The following is a 14,418-nucleotide window of genomic DNA, read 5'->3' on the forward strand; positions in this document are numbered from 1 at the left end:
AGCCTTGGCATTATCATTTAAGCAAACAATTTATATAATGTGATGATGGCATTATGATGTTTTAGTGAAAGTACATACAAAGACTACTTACATGATTTGGTCCTGAAGAATGTAAGCATGTTGCTACACTAGTAAAGGCAGGTGTGAGGCTCAATCTCTAGGTGATAGGTGGACCATTTGATGCATCACTTTATTACCAGGTTGTTTCCCATGCCTCGTATACTCACAACCAGACATTTAGTTTGGGGTCTCCCAGTTGAGCAAATTTATACACAGTCCTAGAAGTATGTCTTCAAGACTATAAGCATGTTGCTACACTAGTAAAGGCAAGTGTTAGGCTTAGTCTCTAAGATGCAGGCTCAAGGGGTGCACTACTAAGAAACCCTATGTATAATATGTGTTCAAGGGGTATTAAAAAAACCCTTATTTTTTGTAAATTTACCTTAAATTTTTGAATTAAAAACCCCTTCATTTGATCTCACATGGTACGCTTACATATTTTTGGATGAACCCCCCAAGGATGCAGGTGAATCATTTAATGTATCACATTATCAACAGGTTGTTGGGTGCTTCATCTATCTATTTAATTCATGGCCAAACATCAGTTTGAGGTCTCCCACTTGAGCAAATTTATGCATAGTCCAAAAAGTAAGCATCGGTAGGCTACCAAGTGACTATTTCGATGGCACTCAATCCCTTGGGCTATTCTGTGCTTAGGGGAATGATCTTTAGCAACATGCTTTTAGTGATTCCAATTGGGTTGTATGTTGTTATAACACACGCGTGTCCACTGGCTTTCTTTTGCTTTCATCTTGGTGATTCATGTATATCATGGCTCTCAGCAAAGAAGCCAATAATGATGGTCACTTCGAGCTATGAAGCTGAGTACAAGGCAGCTTTTACAATTACTATGGAGTGTGTATGGTTTAGACGCCTTTTTGTAGAGCTTAGTGTTGGATAATAACAATCCTTCACCTCCATCTTCATTAAAAACCAAAGTGCATCTGTCGTTGCCAAGAAACCTAGTGTTTCATGATGAGTTCATGCTTTCACAAGGCACATTGAGGTACATTATCATTATTTTATGGAGAGGCTCGAGAGTTTAGCATGGGTTATGTCTCTACACATGAAAATGTGGCATATATGTTGATGAAGTCTCTCTCATGAGAGAAGTTTGAATCTTTTCGTAAATCTTGGACTTATTTTGGTCATTCACAGGATCCCTATACATGTTTCACATCATCATGCTATAGGGGGGATTTATAGCCTTTTATATATAGTAGTGATGTGTGTACGTAGGCTAATAATGGGCTGGGGTATTTTACGAGGTTTCTCTCGAGTGTGTATACACAAACTTATGAGTGGGTTTGTAAGAGGCCCTTATTATGTTACTTCACTTACACTTCTCATTGATCTACTTTGAGTGTATGCTTCTCTCTATCTATGATTACTTGCTACATTTGTGTCTATGTTACTACCTTTATCTCCACTCCAACATAGTAGACATGATACCATTGTTATGGTAGACAAAATTAATTATGTGGAACTATTTAAGATATATTTAAGGTTGGGTTTAGAACCTTCAACTTGATCATCTTTGATTTCAAAGTGGTTCTAGGTATGTAGAGCTTAACCAATTGTCAAGAAGTATCCAAGTGGGTTTTTTGCAATTGACTCCATAGAACTTTGGAATGATCCAAAAGATAAACCTTTGTACTACCACAACATTATGAATAGATGAGCTTTTAAACCAATTACACCCTTAACCAAATTATAAATTTACTAGCATCTTTGTTTTTTACTAGGTTGTGTTTCATCCTAATCCAAAGGATTCAAAACGGTGGTATGTTATAGTATCCCCTCGATCAAAATGTATCTTTCAAAATCAAGATGAGGAGATAATGGATGAGGTACAAGTGGATCCTGATCTACATCATCAATTGATCATGTGCAAAATAATGAAGAAACAACCCGAAGCATGAGGAGAATCTTTAGTATAGAAGAGCATGATGAGATTTTTATTATTGGAAGAAATGAGCACCCATTAATTGGTGATGATGATGAGAGTAGTGATAGTATAATAGTAAAATACACAGCCTTTCACTGATATACTAGATTTAGAAATGGATAGAGAAAGCTAAATGGATTTGTTATAAGATGGGATTGATTAAAAACGTGTCTCACCACATAAGACTTTTTGATTCGAATATCAAAATGGATCTAGCACTTGTGTTTTCTCATATGTTTAATGGCATTCTCCTTATGCATCTTTAATTTTATCATACCTAACACCGTACCTTAAACTAGGCAACCCAACAAGATGGTCACTTTGCAAAATTGTCTCTAAAATTTCTTGTGGAATGCTCTCTAGAAATTGTGGAATTGTTCCTAGTTCGTTTACTAGTTGTGATGCTAATTGTGGATACTATTTTAGTAAATAGCAATGTATATAACAACGAAACTAGCTATAAAGTGTGACCAAAAGTGCAATCCTAACCCACCCACCTTTTTCATTGTTGTTAAATCTCGGTGCTATGCTAGTGTTGTATTCAAACATGTCGAAGACTTTTTAGGCTTACACAATTGATAGGAAACCTTATCACAGCCTCATTTTGGATCAAGTTACATTTGCTATTATATTATGTAAATATGTTGCACCAATGCTTGAAGATCATGCTCCCTTAATTGCTTGAATCCAAGGAATCTTCCTTTCTAGCAGCGGTTAATATTGCCTCTATCATCAACTATACATAGAGTGGTCGCACTTGGTTGTTGTATATAGACATAAAAATATTTCTTCAAAGATTGAGTGACCTATTGACCATGTGCATCTTTAACATTATATACACAAAGCTTTGAAATATAATCCATTGGGTGTCTACTAGAGAAACAAGAAACCACGAAAGCAATGGAAGAGAGTAGAGAAAATTACAAGGAAGATTATACAAGAGGGCAAGAATGTAAAGGGTGTAAGTTGAAGGGGTTTATGCTTGTTGTGCAAGAGAATGCATGTTGAAAGTTCCTATCCTTCCTATGAAAGAGAGTAAGAGGACAAGAACATTAAGGGTGTAGGTTGAAACTAGTGATTTTTGCTACACGGGATTATGGGAAATCATTTGTGAGGGAAAAAGAAGCATTTTTGGGATTTATGTGCAACTCAAAGCTCCACGATCATGTGTACCATAGTGTAGCTCAAATCTCCATGATGTGAAGGCACTCGATTATTGATGTTACACTTGAATGTGGGTGAATGACAACTAATGGACAAGCAAATAATTGTAAGACCCATTTGAGTACATGATGGGAAAATTATGCATTACACGTAGTTGGACTACAATCTAGACCCATAATCTTGTGCAAAAAAGTGATCCGATATTGCATAAGCTTCTATGAGGGAAAAAAGCAATAGTGCCCTCTCAATGCTGCCACATGTCATGCATATTTTTTCATTTTGTCTCTCTAATTCTCTTATATGCTCAAAACCAAAGTACTCAAATCAAATTTCATTCTTTAGTTATATAACACACTTTGTTCCCATTATTAGAATCTGCATATTACAAAGATGTACAACCATTTTGTTGAAACAATATATTGCAAATTCTACATTACACACCACCAAACTCGATGGTTGTGACTGTGCATTCTAGTATAAAGATGTTAAAGAAGAGACAATTCCTATCTCACAAGTTGAAGACCTTAATCCCAATGATTTAGAAGGATGCTCATGTAGTTTCAATTGATATCAATGAAAACCAATTAAGAGAAGAGAAAGAAGACTCATCACCATTACCAACATTATCTCCTCAAAGCTTAGTTACCTATGTTTTACCCGACCTTGCACAAGATGAACAATTTTATACATTAAATTTTTTTTGGGACCAATATATATATATGTGTGTGTGTGAGTGTGTGTGTGTGTGTGTGTGTGTGTGTGTGTGTTAATCAAAAAACATATTTTTATATGTACATGCATATTTTTCCTTTGTTATGTGTATTTTTCTTTTGTAATTACTAATTATGTATAGCTTTTCCTTGGTATATTTAATTTTTATGCTTTCATTGTTCTCATAGTCACAATATTGTAATACGATCCTTGATGAAAGTGTACCAACTCATAAAAAATATTTCAAGTATACTTTTCTTAATAAAAAATTGATGGGTGTTGGCATAACCCTCGGAATATGCATCAAAAATTGTGATGGAAAAAGTATACCAATCAAAACAATTGAGAGAGAGAGAGAGAGAGAGAGAGAGAGAGAGAGAGAGAGCGCTCTACTTGGGACATGAGGACTAAGATGGGGGGACAGTAGCTTTGCGCAGAGCTTTCGGCCGAATGCAAAGGAGGCATGTCACAGATTTGTGCATTTGAGAATTGAAGACAATCTCCTTACACGACAAGGGTCTTGCAAGTTCCAAGCACAGGTGAGGGGCAAGGGTAGACAAGGGGGTGAAAGAATCGGTGGAGATAGTGCAAAACAAATGGCTATGGACTGAAATGATAAATGGATGTGATGGGGACAATGCTTGGTAAAGCGAGGCAAGGACTCATCAAAAGAGAATGAGAGTAGTTATTTGGGAGTGCTCGCCCTTAAGAGACAAGAGAAAGGGGGTGGTGGAGATAAACTATCATAGGCGTGCATATGAAATATTACGAGTGTGGCAGCCTTTGTTGACAATGGGGGAGGAGGCCCGTGGAAGGCCGGAGAGCCGTGCACTTTGTTGTGGCCACTTGCATATTATTTTATGGGACTGGTGAGATGGGAAATATACTGATAGATAATTAGAAAAAAAAATTGGCTATATGTGTATCGTGCAATAACACGAAGTGTGTTGAGTGGCTAGTTTGAAAAAACTCACCATAGTGGGATAAAATATGTAAATGGCTCAATACTGTGTAGCCTGTCTGGTTTTGAAATCATCATATGTATATGGGTAACTTTTGCGAGATAAAAGGATGGCCGTGATGTAATAGCCCTTATATAATATAATATATATTTCAAAAAAAAAACCCACCATAGCTAATGCTCCTAGCATTACAAAAGCGGTGAAATAGAGCCAAGTTGAATTTGCATCGATGGTGAATATTTGTGCTCTTAGCATTAGACAAGCGGTGACATCGAGCCAGGAGTTGCTCCCATTGCAATTAAAAGTTGGCATAGCTAACCTTACGTTGGTTGGAGAGAGAGTTGCACTCCGTTTAGAATGCAAAGTTTCAAAGTTCATAGAGAAAGTGAGTCTACAATAAATGTGCAAAACAAAGATATAAAAGGATGGACTAAGTTTAGCTTTCCTTTATTGGAGAGAGAGAGGAGGGTGGAGAGAGTGTGCTAGTTAGTTTTGAGGCAAACCAAAAGGATTGAAGCAGATGTATATTTGTCGAAACACGTGACAAAAAATTTGGCCTTTCAGATTTAACGGGCACATCTTTCGAATTTAACAAGCACATCTGTGCTTAGTTGACCCCAACTCGAAAAACAAAACAAACCAAAAGGATTGAAACAATCTAGCAACGCCAACCCATCCATGACCACCATGGTCATTTCTAGGATGCCAACATACACACATAGGAGGCTCTTGCCATAGGGAAAGTGAGGGTATCATTGGTGCAGGACCAAGCCAACCCTCCTAAAACTTTGAATCCAGGGAGGTGGAAGAAGAGAGAACCCACGTGCACTTTATAGGGCACCCAGCACCACCCCCATTAAGGCATGTGTATTCCCACTAAGTGGAAATTGCCTCCAACAAAAGGAAAACTTGATGGAGAACTTGACTTATTGATTAATCCATCTCTAGAGATGCAACACCTAATGAATTAGACTCCATCAAAAGTGAATGAGGGCAAGTAGAACATGTACCATTTACCTTATTATTAGTAGCAGGTTGTACCATTTCAATTATCCAAAGAAGTATGCAAAGAGTCCACATTGACGATTCAAGTGTGTATGATTATTATTTTCTAAAGCTTACATTGGATTGCATGCATGAGAGGGCACTAAAGAAATGCCATTTTTAGGCTTGCACCGCCTAGGTATTGAACATGAGACTTTGATCATGTGCCTTGAGTATTTGACATATTCATTTTAATGGACAAGAATATGTTGGAATGATAATAGAGGGGAGAGTCCAAAATTATCAAAGGCCGATGGTGATGGGATGATATTAAAGTGAATAACGCCTGTAGTTGATTGGTAGAAAAGGGGGCAATAATGCAACGAGGATTAATTATGAGACCTCGCAATAGACATGAGCTATTCTTGGGATTAAGGAAGAAGAACAAGATTGAGAGATTGATGAAATGGTGGGTTGCTTGTGTCGATACACAGAACATGGAGGATGGTGGAAGAGGTGGATCGGAAGGAGTTGAGTGATCACCATCGTGTTTTAAGCATCATTACATTACTAATCTTCGTGCTATTAACTCTATCAACCGGATCCCATATTGAATTGGCAGGCCTTCCCTTTCTCTGTGCATTCACATACCACCACCCCACACGCACACACAGAATCAAGGCCTTGGGAATGCAAACCTCTAACTTTTCTCCACAGTGCTCGTAAATAGCAAAAACGTCATTATTATTATTATTATTATTTACTCTATAGGCTTCTTCAACTTTTCTAAAGCCATTGAGAGACAGACGAGAAAAAGTGTGTGTGTGTACATGGTGTGCACTGTGTTATATGTCTCCCTCTCAAGCCCTTTGGAATTGCAGCCTTCTCCCTCATCCCTCCCTCCACACACACACACACACACACGCAGAGTCTTAACACCAAGAGTACTGGTATAGTACTAGTTACTTTCAAAACAAGAAGGTCGTTGTTCTTCTGCACCACCTGCTAGAGCTTCTAATTCCCCTCTGCTCTGCTGCGTTCATAATTTCCTTTCACACTATCCTAATTTCTTTGAATATGGGCTTTCCCATAATTCCCTATGCTGGTGTGCTGCCCAAGCTTCTCCTAGCTGCAGCAATCTCCATGGCTGCCATAAGGGATCTCTGCAACTCTCTTCTAAACTCGGTGGGTTTGTACAGAGACCCAGATGTGAGTGATCCTACACTGCAACTGTACACTTTCAACGCACAAATTGATTCCGAAGCTGAGTTCTACGCAAGAAGACGCACGCCATGCATTCAAGCAAGCACCAGTAGCTTTGCCAAAGCTGTGCAAGCCTCACTGCCTTCTGTGTTGTATGAAAGCCTGCGATTGCTAGGTCACACAGCAACAGCATCAAAACAACAAGAGCAGTGTGCTGTTTGCCTTTCCGAGTTTGGGAATGGGCAAGAGGTCCGGGCGCTTCCTTACTGCTTCCACATTTTTCATAAGGACTGCATTGATGGCTGGCTCCACCACAATCATAGAACGTGCCCCCTCTGCAGAACCTCCCTGGTCACAGAAGAGATTGCCATGCACGAAAAGCTTAGAAAGCAGGAACTGTCTGATGAACTAGCATCCTGGCTCACAGGCCTCCGGGAAGAAGAAGGTGGGTAAACGCTCATTTTCATCCATATGCCAGGTTTAGGACACACCAAGTACATGCATTAGGATCTCATAATTTACATGGATACGTTTTCCATGCTTGCATCTGAATTTTAGCTACTCTAGAATCTAATTGGCAGCGGGAAGATTATCAAAACTTATTTGATAATGATATGAATTGCAGCCACAGTTTGATAGCTAGCCTTGTAGAACTCTTGTAATTAATTTACTGTAGGCCACACCACATGATTAAGTTAACCACGCCATTATTCTTTTTCGTTACTGTCGTTGTGAATGAGCGTCATTGGGTATGGACCTTGGTTGGTATTGAAGCGCGTTTAGTTGGAGTTGTGTGCTTTGTTTTTCTCTCAAAAGCCTGCGTGTAGGAACGTTCTTAAACGGATGCCAAATGGCACAATACTATTGACGAACGTAATCCCGCCGGAAGCCTAAGCCATGCGGCATGACGCGTGGGACCACAAATTATCTGCCTTTGAACTTGGTCTAACACTCTGATATCAATAACTTGGTCTAACACTCTAATATCAAATAGTCTAACCTTGATAGACGGCCATCACCTTGGGCTGGGTCACCCTTTACAATGACTAACACTCTGATATCAATAACTTGGTCTAACACTCTAATATCAAATAGTCTAACCTTGATAGACGACCTTGGGCTGGGTCACCCTTTACAATGACTGGTTCAATAGAAATAATTCCCGTTTTTTTCACTATTTACATTATTTTTTTTAACAAGTAACTCAAAATAAGTGGCTATATTTTAAGGGCCAAAATGCCCAAGAACGGCACAACACCCATCAAAAAGCAACCTTGATCACCTATTTCTAGGATATTTTTCTTTGTTACCGTCTAAGGCCATCTTCTTTGTTGCTGCTTGGGCAAGGATGCTTTTTTTCCATTAAATACAGCTGAAAGGTGCGCACTCCCATGAATGTACTAGGTGCCTAAGAGGCACCTTGCCTAAGAGCCTAAGAGACACAATTTGAGACCAATGTCCCAACTGTGCCCATTTTGCCATTCTTGGCAAACACCATGGTTGGAATCTTTTTGGGACAAATAATTATGTTGTGGGAAAAGCTTGTAACACCATATTCCCAACTAGGACATTAGCTACAAAAAATAGATTTTGGTTGCATTCCCACACCAATTGCTCAAATGTTGCCTTGTTTTTCTTTGTTCCTCTCTTTCTCCAATTGTCTCCATTTTGTTAGAGAAATAAAAGGCTCAATCAAGAAAATTTAGCTAATCTAGATACTATTTTTAAAAATTGTCATTTATCTACATATTTTTTTTTAAACTTCCTCCATTAAAATTCCAAGTAGTAATCTTCTATTTTGTGCAACATTGAACAATAAGCATGCCTGCATGAGAATGGGGTAAGAAAATCATTGAGAAAAAGATGGATAGCTCAGAAGAATTATGACATAGTTCTAGAGCTCAGTATAGCTGGCAAATTGGGAATACCAAATAAGTAGGAGGCTATACTTTTTCCTAGGGGGGCGGCAAGACCATATTAAATAGTCTAAAGTTCATATTGGAATGCTATTTTGCGTAAAAGGTATTAAAGGTACATGAGCTTATTGTGTGAACCTTTGTTTTCGAAATAGAGGATCGCCTTCGATGCCAGTGAGCTACAGGATGGGGATAGGATTTTGAGCCAATGAAGTAATCCACCTTCCCACTACCAGAACTAGTGGGTGCAGACTAACATGTGTCTGCACTTGGGTGCAGACTAACATGTGTGAGTGTATCATTTCATCTAGCAACATTTGTTTCCTTCTCTCATAGGCCAACAATGTCCTGTGTTGAGCACCTCCTAATGGCTAATAAGCATGTTGTGTAGAGGAATGAGGATCTCTCTCTCTCTCTCTCTCCTCTTCTCTCTCTCTCTCTCTCTCTCTCTCTCTCTCTCTCTCTCGCTCTCTCTCTCTCTCTCTCTCTCTCTCTCTCTCTCTCTCTCTCTCTCCGTAAAAAACATAACTTAATCATCTCATACAACACTAGTCTTAGAGGGAGGAGGGCACTCGAGAGGATGAATACTTTTGAAAACTTCAAACTCAAAAGTTATAACCTTAAAAGTGCCTACGAGTTCACCCTTAGGCTTTCAAATATGCACAATAAATCTTTTTGGGAGGATGTTAAGTTTTAACTAGTGTCAATGCGAGTGACTTGACTTAATAGAGGAGATTATTTTGTAAGTAAACCAATAAAATGTCAAATACACTCTTACATGCTTTGTGATATATTATGGAAGGCTACAAAGAACGAGGGCGGCAGATTTAGAGAGCTTCCCTAGAGGAAGAGAGAGCTAATAAGTGAATCCAACATGTTAGATATATAGCATATATGAAGGGCTTTTAGTGCGATTCTAACCTATATAGGGAAAAAGAAAAAGAGAGGGGTTAGTAATCAAATGGCAGACAGAGAGAGAGAGAAAGAGAGAGAGAGAGAGAGAGAGAGAGAGAGAGAGAGAGAGAGAGAGAGAGAGAGAGAGCTTTGAATAGGAGTGCGAATAATTAATATACTTTTCTTTTTGCTTGAGGGTTACTTGATGAAAAACTTGATTAATCCTTTAACCCATCACAAATAAGTAACACCTATGAATAATTGAACCCTAGCATTTATAAGATCATTAATCTCTCAGAAAACAATTCATGAAAAGAGAATGTGGTTGGAGGTGTCACATGTTAAATTTGAATTGTGAGTAGTAGTTTACAGTGTAAAGTTAACAGAATCGAAAGAAATATGTAGAGGAAGTTAAGAGTAACCACTTGATTAGGTGCCATAATCTTGAATTAAAAAGATTGATCATGTGCCTTGAGTAATGTCTTAGTGGATAAGAATATGATTGGATGGTATTAAAGTGTATGTCTTTTTTTTTTCAAATAAAGGCAGCTTATATTAAGAAGTTAGAGGAGGCAGTTACAAAACATAGAGTGCTTTAATGAGCATCACAATGTCTCCTTTTTTTTAAATTGCAAGACAAGGTATTGAAATTATAAGTGTCAATTCAAATCTTGAGGGAGTCACTTTCTTTATACAAGTGTGAGAGACATGTAACAAAACAACTTAGTGCAAGCATGGGGGGGGGAGGGGGTTGAAATTGAGAGACTTGAATGAAGTATACATGTAAGAGAGGATTTAACAAATAGTTATTTAATGCAATTCAAAATCCTAACATGTTTATTTCCAAAAGGGGGTTGAACAAGCATGGGGGGGGGGGGTTAAATTGAGAGACTTGAATGAAGTATACATGTAAGAGAGGATTTAACAAATAGTTATTTAATGTAATTCGAAATCCTAACATGTTTATTTACAAAAGGGGGTTGAACAATTACGTAAAATAATATGTAGGGGCATTTTGAAACCGTAGACGTGCTATATGGATTTTTATAGTGTGACCCTTTGAAGAGCTGACTCGAGGGTAATCTTCGTGTGGCCGCCCTAAATAAACGCGTTGTTCTTTCTGACCGACTCTAATATACCGCATTGGCTGACCCAACGCGTAGGGTTATAAGAAGGACCCTAAGGCTGCTTACTCGCTCTCATACAGAGAGGGAGAAGGCCTTGGGATTTCGAACTTCAGCTGGATCTCCTCACGCTACACGCTCTCCCCCACAGTCTCTCTCTCTCTCTCTCTCTCTCACTCTCACACACACACACACACACAAAGTTCTAATACAGTCGTTCTAGTAGGTCCTTGATCACCTGCACCACCTGCTCTCTCTCTCTCTCCCTCTCTCTCTCACACACACACACACAGTTCTAATACAGTCGTTATAGTAGGTCCTTGATCACCTGCACCACCTGCAAGAAGAATTTCTTCCCCCCTTGCTCCTCTGTATTCACAAATTCCTGTACCACTATCATAATTTCTGTCTATATGGGCTTTCCCATCAGCTATGCTGTTAAACTGCCCAAGCTTCTCCTAGCCGCAGCAATCTCCATGGGTGCCGTACGAGATCTCTGCAACTCTGTCCTAACGTTGGTGGGCTTGCACAGGGAGCAGCCAGATTTGAATGATTCTACTCTGCAGCAATGGTACACTTTTAATTCTCAGTACGATGAAGCTGAATATAATTCCTACGCAAGCAATACCCCACGGATACAACCAATCCCCAGTAGCTTCGCCAAAGCTGTGCAAGCCTCACTGCCTTCTGTTTTGTATGAAAGCCTGCCATTACAAGATCACGCAACAGCAGCTTCACAACAAGACTGCGCTGTTTGCCTTTGCGAGTTTGGGAATGGGCAAGAGATCCGGGGACTCCCTCACTGCTGCCATATTTTTCATAAAGACTGCATTGATGGATGGCTGAACCACAACCATAGAACCTGCCCCATCTGCAGAACCTCACTAGTCCCAGAAGAAATCGCCATGCAGGAAAAGCTGAGAGAACAAGAGCTGTCTGATGAATTAGCATCCTGGTTCGCATCCCTCGAAGAACAACAAGGAGCGTACCACGATTATTTCTTCCATATGCCAGGTTTAGGACACACCACCACACATTAGGTGGAGCTGATTTATATGGATACGGTATACATGGTTTCATTCGAATATATACTAGCGACTCCAATCAAACCCTATTCCATCATCATTGGCGCCGGGGGATTACCCAATTGAGATACTGAATTGGATGGTAATATGAAGCCATCGGTAGACCTTGTAGAATTCTTGTAAATTTTGCTGTAGGCAACCATTTATTTTAACACATCATTATTCTTTTTAATTACTGTTGTTGTGAATGCTTAATTAAGCTGGGCTTGAGAAGCAGCGTTTTAGTTCGAGTTGTTTATTTTTATTTATTTAATTTCCAAAAAAAAGATCCTCAGTCGGATGCCAATTGGCAAACGTGTGGAGCCTCGACTTTTCGTCCCGCCGGCACGAGCCTCAATAAAAGACTTTTTCAAAAGCTTTGAAAATTCTTCATTGTGTGAAACCTTTCCTCTTTAAATAGGTCCCGTGTCCACTTCTTCAAAGTTTGAAGCTATTCATCGTTGAAATTCAACTTGGTCTATAATGTTTGACTTGGCCTTAGGAACAAGAGTCCAAACTTCAAAACACCGTAGGTTGCCTTGCACTTTGACGTGTAAAGGCTACCACGAAGATGAAATAAGAGAACCTTGCTTAATACCTAAAGGCCTAGTGCTGCACGCACTAGTGGGTTTTGAATCTTTAAACGAAATAAGAGAGTATAGACATGAGTAAGGACCTCACTTCCACAAAAACTTTTAATATGACAAAATTCAAGGGAACGTTTGACTGAAGGAAAAATAGAACAAAGGCTATAGTTGCCTTTGTAAGGTACATGTGACATAAACATTGGAACCAGTAAATGCTTAGAGAGGGGGCATTCAATGGGAGTGCTGAGTTGTTTCTGTTTTTTTCCTTCAAGCAAAAAATGAGGGTCTAGATGTGATCCGCTTCAATCTTGCACAGAGTTGCTCTAGACACTCATAGAGGTTATGCATGAGGTGGATCAAACAAACTTTTGAGTATTTTTTTCACCCCTCAATGGTCTCATGGTAACGGACATGCCATGTGTGACATCCCCGTGATGCTAACCCACAATCATCCTACATCTAGAGTGCACACATACACAGGCATAGAACAACTTAAGTTATGGAAGTTATGGGTGGTCACACTTTTCCGCGTCGTGACCATACTCACTTATTCACTAGTCTAGTCTCTTACTCCTTATTCCCTAAGCTTCTAATTCAGCACCTAAGACCTATGACCACATTTTTATGCTAGTGTCATCATGGGTCTCTTTCAGTACAATTCCTGCTGCCACGAAACTCCTAGTTGAAAATAATTTCTCATCGTACTCTCGGGTTTCGATGTTGGAAACCTGCCTTTGGTCAATGAAGACTATCAATCCATCTCTAATCAACATATTTGACCTTGGAATTTGTGCTTCAAACCATGTGAACCTACCTTGTGCGTTCAAGTATGAGTTGGAGGCTACTTGTATATTCTCAATCGCATTGGCCAAAACTTGTCTTCCTCACACATTACTTCTATAGCTGATTTGTGCATCCTAGGAACCATTGATCATTGCTTCCTTAGTTGACCTTTGACTTGCATTGATTTCCATTAAACTTTGACTTTCATTGACTTGATCAAAGCATTGATTGGGTTAATAGTACCCCTTGTCTAGCTAACATCCAATCCCTTGGGATGTGTAGGTATAACAATTTGAGGTGACATTAATGGTGCTTTGTAATGATATGGGAAGCCCGAGTACATATATTATGTACATATGAAGGATATATAATGGGCCATGGACTATGGGCCAAAAAATGTGAAAAGGATCGTGAATATTGGTATGGGCCAAGGCCAAGTGTAAGGGCCAAGGGCTTAAATTAATGTGAACATGTGTAAGGACCCACCCTAGCTAGGCCAAGGGGATCCTTTTAATAAGTGGCTAAGTCCCGTGGTCTCCAATTGACAACACCCCAATCTCTCAAAAATACATGGATACGAGTAAATGGAGAGACCTAACTTTATCTTTTAGGGGAAACGTAGTCATTCGAAAAGGAATCTATTCCTCAGATCGAATAGCACTCATTGTGTGTGATTGAGGATGGAATAAGTCCCACACTTCATTCATAGAAGCCAACATTTTTTTCCTTGTTCATTCTCAAGGCACACCTACTGGCTCAGTCCCCCAAAAAGGAACTTGTTTAGGGCCGTACTTTTACTACGAATCATAATAAATAAATCTATTCAAAAGTTACCTGATTCATCAGGTTCACCCATCCATAGGATGGCGCCATCGTCCGGCATCCATCCACACACTTACCCAATTCATTTGTGTTACCTAATTTGGTCCTACCACACTGTAAACACAAAAAATAGGTTGCCTAATTAAAGAAGTTCCACAATGTTTCTTAAAATAGCCTTTAGTGCACAAAATAATAT

At 39.3% G+C, this 14,418-nt stretch overlaps 2 protein-coding genes across 2 annotated transcripts; both read left to right on the plus strand.

Moving 5' to 3' along the window:
- The first annotated feature begins 6,596 nt into the window (after positions 1-6,596).
- Positions 6,597-7,755, plus strand: LOC147602907 (brassinosteroid-responsive RING protein 1-like). The gene has a single exon (XM_086797213.1). It carries the CDS (start codon positions 6,907-6,909, stop codon positions 7,483-7,485), a length of 579 nt encoding a protein of 192 aa, XP_086653339.1. The 5' UTR covers positions 6,597-6,906; the 3' UTR covers positions 7,486-7,755.
- A 3,277-nt stretch (positions 7,756-11,032) lies between these two features.
- LOC147602908 (brassinosteroid-responsive RING protein 1-like) lies at positions 11,033-12,247 on the plus strand. Its single transcript, XM_086797327.1, has one exon. The coding sequence runs from the start codon at positions 11,380-11,382 to the stop codon at positions 12,004-12,006; it is 627 nt and encodes a 208-aa protein (XP_086653453.1). The 5' UTR covers positions 11,033-11,379; the 3' UTR covers positions 12,007-12,247.
- Positions 12,248-14,418: the final 2,171 nt, after the last annotated feature.

This window comes from Cibotium barometz, chromosome 65 (genome assembly GCF_041138505.1).
Source record: "Cibotium barometz isolate CiBa-2024 chromosome 65, ASM4113850v1, whole genome shotgun sequence".
Lineage (NCBI taxonomy): Eukaryota > Viridiplantae > Streptophyta > Polypodiopsida > Cyatheales > Cibotiaceae > Cibotium > Cibotium barometz.

Bases quoted from the DNA above. Each gene is read 5' to 3' on its own strand.
- LOC147602907 (XM_086797213.1), top strand. From the start codon at position 6,907: ATGGGCTTTCCCATAATTCCCTATGCTGGTGTGCTGCCCAAGCTTCTC.
- LOC147602908 (XM_086797327.1), top strand. From the start codon at position 11,380: ATGGGCTTTCCCATCAGCTATGCTGTTAAACTGCCCAAGCTTCTCCTA.